The sequence below is a fragment of the Fringilla coelebs genome (genome assembly GCF_963513975.1).
Source record: "Fringilla coelebs genome assembly, chromosome: 3".
NCBI classification, from domain to species: domain Eukaryota; kingdom Metazoa; phylum Chordata; class Aves; order Passeriformes; family Fringillidae; genus Fringilla; species Fringilla coelebs.
Genome location: NC_140030.1, coordinates 2,979,690 through 2,985,689, shown reverse-complemented (window position 1 = coordinate 2,985,689; position 6,000 = coordinate 2,979,690). Strand labels below are relative to the sequence as shown.

The 6,000-nt window shown below is 46.8% G+C and overlaps 1 protein-coding gene across 3 annotated transcripts in view; it reads left to right on the top strand.

The window, feature by feature from the left end:
- Nucleotides 1-932: 932 nt before the first annotated feature.
- KIF13B (kinesin family member 13B) overlaps nucleotides 933-6,000 on the top strand; it is a 121,843-nt gene continuing 116,775 nt past the window's right edge. For all 3 annotated transcript variants that reach the window (XM_084203598.1, XM_084203599.1, XM_084203597.1), the window contains exon 1: nucleotides 933-1,044. In XM_084203598.1, the coding sequence (XP_084059724.1) occupies nucleotides 990-1,044 (55 nt within the window). In that variant the 5' untranslated portion in view covers nucleotides 933-989. The remainder of the gene's footprint in view (nucleotides 1,045-6,000) is intronic.

The window sequence follows — 6,000 nt, the reverse complement described above, 5'->3', positions numbered from 1 at the left end:
CACCCTCACAAATCCCCCTATTCTGAAGGACTCCACATCCAAGCATCCAATGCCTGGGTCCCTCACTGCAGTATGGACCCTGAGGGGCTGGAGCGTGTCCAGGGAAGGGAATGGAGCTGGGGAAGGGGCTGGAGCACCAGGAGGGGCTGAGGGAGCTGGGAAAGGGGCTGAGCCTGGAGAAAAGGAGGCTCAGGGGGGACCTTGTGGCTCTGCACAACTCCTGACAGGAGGGGACAGCCAGGGGGGTCAGGCTCTGCTCCCAGGGAACAGGGACAGGAGGAGAGGGAACGGCCTCAAGCTGTGCCAGGTTGGTCATTAGGAAAAATTCCTTCACAGAAGATCTGGTGCCCGGGAAGTTCCACCTGAACATGAGGAAAAGCTTCTTTCCTGCACAGTGACCGAGCACTGGAACACGTTGACCAGAAAGGATGTGGAGCTTCCCTCACCAGAGATGTTCCAGGACTGTCTGGGTGCAATCCTGTGCCCCTGTGCTCTGAGTTGACCCTGCTTGAGCAGAGGGGTTGGACCAGATGTGGTCACCTTTAAATCGACCAGTTCTGTAGTTCTGTGCTTTGACACTGGCAGGGGCTGCCCAGGGAGGTTTTGGAGTCCCCATCCCTGGAGGTGTCCAAGGAACGCTTGGACATGGCACTCAGTGCTCTGGTCTGGTGACAAGGTAGTGATGGATCACAGGCTGGCCTCGATGACCGCGGAGGTTTTTTCCACATTAATTAATTCCGCGATTCAGCCAGCCTGCCTCGTTACAAGGCTGGGGGCAGCGAGAAGAACTACATCTCCCAGCGCGCACTGCGGCGGCCCGCCGGGAGCTGAGGGGCGTGGCGCTGCGCGATGCTTCTTGGGAATTGTAGTCCGGCCGGCATTGGCCCGGCGCGGCGCCTCCCTCCCCGGCGCTCCTCCCCGCTCCGGCTCTCCCTCGGCAGACGGAAGCCGGGCAGGGACGGGGGAGCCGGGAAGGCTGGAGCGGCCGGATGGGGGACTCCAAAGTGAAGGTGGCGGTGCGTGTCCGCCCCATGAACCGGCGAGGTGAGACTCCCCCTTCTTCCTCAGCATCCCCCTCCCCTGTGCTTGCCGGGAGCGGCGCGGGCCGGGGGTGCCGGTCCTTGGGGACAGGTGTCGGTCGGGACAGGTGTGTCCCGGTGCGGCTGAATCGGTGCGTGTCCGTGTGTGCTTCATTATTTATCAGGAATAAACACACCCCGGGTAGGCACAGGCGGCTGTGCGGCCGCAGCCGCGCTGTGCTCACCCCCCTCTCCCGATATTTCTTTTCCCAAACCTGGGTTTTTGGCTTTATTTTGTCTCGTCCTCTCCCCGGGGAACAGCCCTCTCCGCACCTCTTGCACCTGCTTTACAGCCGGTTCCCGCTGGGACAGCGCTTCCTTCTTCCTGCTTTGCGGATTTGGGGGGAAATGCCTCTTTTTCTGCATTTTGCCCCCTGTTAATTCACCCCGCTGCTCTCCAGCCCTCGGTGCTTTGAGTGGGACGCTGTTAACCAGATGACAGCGACACAACGACAAAAAACAAACAAGAAAATACAGAAGAGAAAGCGAGAATTGACAAGATAAATTTTTTTTTTGTTGTTATTTTTGGGTTGTTGTTGGCTTTTTTTTTTTCCCCTCAACGAAACTTGCCTAAGGGTTATGTTAATCAGACCGTGGTCTGGGCAGCTGTTTAAATGTTTATTACTTGTCTTAATTAGAAAAACTTGCTCTGGATGATGAGGAAGTGAGTATGAAAAGGCAGTTTCAGCCAAGGAATGGGAAGGTGAAGAAGGCAGAAATCCAAGAAAGTGTAGGGTGGCTTTTTTTTTTTTAATCCCACATTCTCACAGGAGTATGCCAATAATTCCTTTTGGGGAAAGGGAATCCAGTGAAGTCAGTTTAGTAGTTGGAGCAAAAAAAGGAGGGAGAGGGGAAGCCCTTCCCTTTATTGCCTACATTACCTGACATATAATATATTTTTAATTCTTTTCTATTAAAAAAAGGGTTAAAGTATTAAATACAGTGATTCTACGCCTGTAAAACGTCAGCACGGGAATGTTCACTGAGTGTACAAGAGCTCCTGAGTCCCACTTCAGCACAAGAGATGCAGTTGATGTCTTTACAGTATGGTGGTTTAGGGAAACTGAGGATATTTTGACCAAAAGTTTTTGTTAAACTTCAGGTGCCAGCTCTCAAAACAGAGCAGAATCCATCCTTCCAGAGAATTGGCTGGAGGAGTTGGAGTGGCAGCGTGGAGGAGTTGGTGGGAGCTGGGACAGGGGCTGGAAGGTGGTGCCCGGTGTCGGTGACAGATTTGGGCTTTCCTCTTGCTCATGTCCCTTTCCTGACATAGGTCATTTCCTTGGCTGTGCCCCAGATGTCTCCTGACTGCTTGGTGCTCCTCAGCCCCCCGGGCTGAGACAATAATTCAGGTTGGAAGGGACCTCTGGAGCACGTCAGATGAGATGAGGTTGCACAGGGCCTCCATCAGTGAAGTTTGGAATCTCCAGGGGTGACTAATGCACCTCTCCCTCCCACATAGATCCTTCATCTGTTCAGCCCATGAGGATAACCTCATGTCCCTTTCCAGCCAGGAACTGTGGGGAAGCAGTGGGGGAAGTAAAGGAATCTAGAGGAAATCCAGACTGTATCTTGGTATTCTCTTTCATGGAATATCCTGAGTTGGAAGGGACCCGTGAGTCCAACTTCTCTTTGTCTTTTATTCTGTATGAACTTAAAAATCTTATGGAGAGGATGACTCCTGTCAGGAGGCTCATCCAGGAGTGAGGGACATTTGAGCATCAGTCCCTGATGCTCCTCAGAGAGAAGGGGGGGCCTGAACCCCCCACTCTTGGCAGTTTGCTGCTATTAAACATCCTGTTATTTGTGAGTGATGCCTAAATCCATTTAAGTCTAGCCTAGAAGATCCATGTAGTTTTCTCCCTCAAACAAAATGTCCTGGAAGTGTTTTCTTTTCCCAGCAGATTATTTGTTACAGTCCAGATGTTTTGGTCAGGTCTAAACAACTGATACCTCCCTATTGTATTTCTGATGCACCTTGAGTTTGTAGAAACAGACAGTGGTACTAAGGCTACAATTTTTCTTATCTTTTTAATGTTAAATTTAAGCATTTGTGCAACTGAAGAGTCATCCATTTGTAAGAATTCTGTGGCCTTGCTTTTTTTTTTTTTTTTTTAAATTAAGTTTTGAGGCAAGAGGCAGCTTTCCTGGAAGCTCTGTCATACGCATTTTGTTCTGAGCAGTATTTGTATGGACTTCTGGGGCTTTGGACCTGAAGCAAGTATTTGTTTTCTTCAGGATCACGAGTAATGTTCTTTCCTTCCCTCTGCACCGAAGGGCTTAACATTGCAAACCTGTCAGATGGCTGAGACTGTGGAAAGTTAAGCTTTGAAATATTCTTGGTGTTTACTTGTGGTGGTGGTGGTTGTCTTTGGTGTTTGAGTTATGAATTTCTTAAGGCAAGGGTTTATTAGGTTAATAAAAGTGGTGTGCTTAACTGTTAGGAGTTTTTACAGCTCATAAAAGTATAATGGGTTCCTTGCCTGCATGTGGAAGGGATTTGTGTATCAAATAATTGGTTATTTATAGCACTCACATTTCAAGGTGTTTGGATTGAGGGTCCTGCTTCATTCTTATGCAGAATGGTAATCCATAAGCTCAGTTTATAGCGCTAATTTTTAGTGAGGGGAAGCATTTCTAATTGTACTTGGGTTTGGGTTGGTTTTTTTGCATCCAGGCTACTTTATTTTGGGTTTCACTTCAAATTAGACCTCAATCCTACCAAGCCTGTGTGGAAGTTTTGCTTTTAGAAAAATGCTGCTGTGCCCACATGTTCTCAGTGCCACGTCTGAGGTTGGAGGCTCTCCTGGGTGGCAACTGAGACGTCTCTTTTTACATCCCTCCTACTTTGCAAACTGGGATCTCGATTAACAGGCTTTTATGAATTAAATAATTCAGTACTGCTGTGTTAGATAAGGCTCCTGGTCTTTTATTTTCTTGGCTCTGTAATTCACTGAAGTATTTCCTAGTGCACTGCGTTATTCAAATGGGGGTTTGATAACAATCAGGAAGTTCTTTTGCTGTTTTATTTAAGATTTGCAGTGGACTTCCTTTCATAAGTGTCATGTTTGAATTCTCTTAGCAGATACTCATCATAGTTCAGGTAAATGCAAATCTCAAGCCGTACTGTGAAGCAAAGTAAATGACAGCTGAAGGCTTTTTAATTAAGATTTTTCTGACTGAATGCTTTGTTTTCAGATGATGTTTGGGTACAGGCAGTCCATAAGTATATTAAGTCATTGTGTTTCCTTGTGCTTTTGAATCAGTTCAGTGTCATGGTAATTAATACCGATAAAAGTTGTTCTATTTTAAAAGAACATGACTTATGCTCAAGGATATGGCTGATGCCACTGAAGCCAGTCCAAACTGATCTCACTTGGGTCAATACTTTTTGAACAAAGAAAGGCAGGAAAGTAACTGCCTGTATTCTGGCAATGCTGCCAGATGAAACTGTTCTAGGATTGCAGTGTGAGACCTGCAGCTCCAGTTTAAATATTGGGAATAAACTGTTCTAGAGCTGTAGTGTGAGACCTGCAGCTCCAGTTTAAATATTGGGAATAAACTGTTCTAGGATTGCAGTGTAAGATCTGCAGCTCCAGTTTAAATATTGGGAATAAACTGTTCTAGAGCTGTAGTGTGAGACCTGCAGCTCCAGTTTAAATATCTGGATTAAACTGTTCTAGAACTGTAGTGTAAGACCTGTTTAAATCTCCAGTTTAAATATCTGGATTGCCTATAAATACACATTCAGGTATCTGTTTTTTTGATATGTATATTTATCCAGTCCATGAGTGTTGAAACAGGGATCTTGTCATACTTAGGTGCTAAAGGTTCTGTTTCCAGTGCTTGTGAGGAAAAAATTTGCTTTTGTATCTGCACAAGCTTCTGATTATTGTGTCAGGTGGTAATTTTATGTCCTCCTACTCTTCTTGGAGGAGGTTTCATTTCCAGCTACTTGAAATGTTTTTGGGGTTTGAGGTGAGGAGGTGGGGGTTGTTCCTGGGTTCTTGTTTGTTTTCTCATGGAAATTACAGCAGAGGCAATTTATCTATAAATTGGAGTTTGTGCAAGCGGGTTTATGAGATTAATTACACTATTAGAGGGCGTGAAATGGCACCTGTTGTATCCTGATGGCAATGTGCAAACCACAAGGCTTTTCTTCACCTTTATCCTCGTCGTGCACCAGTGCCTGGAGTTTGGAATATTTCCTGGTGATGGTTGATAAGCTATAAAACAGTGTTTGGGCTATGAGCAGGATTAACCTTGAGATAAGGTGCCAAATGGGTAAAGGATGCAGAGTTAATGTTTGAGCTTGTGAGGCAATTGTATTTTAAGAGCTCCTTAGGTGCTACAGCCTTACTCCTCCCCACAGCCAGAGACTCCCAGCCATCCAGCAGTGGATGCCACAAAGGAATTTCAGTGCTAATTGCCCCTTCCAAGGAATTTTAGTGCTAATTGCACCCTCTGAGCTCCAAGTGCAGGGGGAGGTTCCCTTGCTGCTCTGGTTTCAGGTTGGCTGCTCCTCCTGAAGATCAGATACACCTGGAACAGCTTTGCCTTGGCTTTTGGGCGCTTGGTGGCTGAGCAAACTCTTGCATTTCATGCCTGTTAATAATTCCAGAGTGCTGAACTTCCCTGGGAGCTCACCAGAGTCCCCACACTGATTTATTTACTCAGTTCCCACGAGCCCAGGGGTGTTTGCAGCAGCAGAGCTGGCTGTGAGCAACATCCATGTCCAGATCCATGAAGTGCCTTCACTAAAGCTGCTTGGGAAGCTCTTTGCTTGCAGAAAACGAAGCAGCAGAGAATAGAACACATTTTTAAGCATTTGGACAACATGGAATTAACATGAGAGGGCACCTTGCATGTTCTATGTGCCTGTGAGTTTGAGTTGATTGTCCCTCATGGACAAGGTTTGATA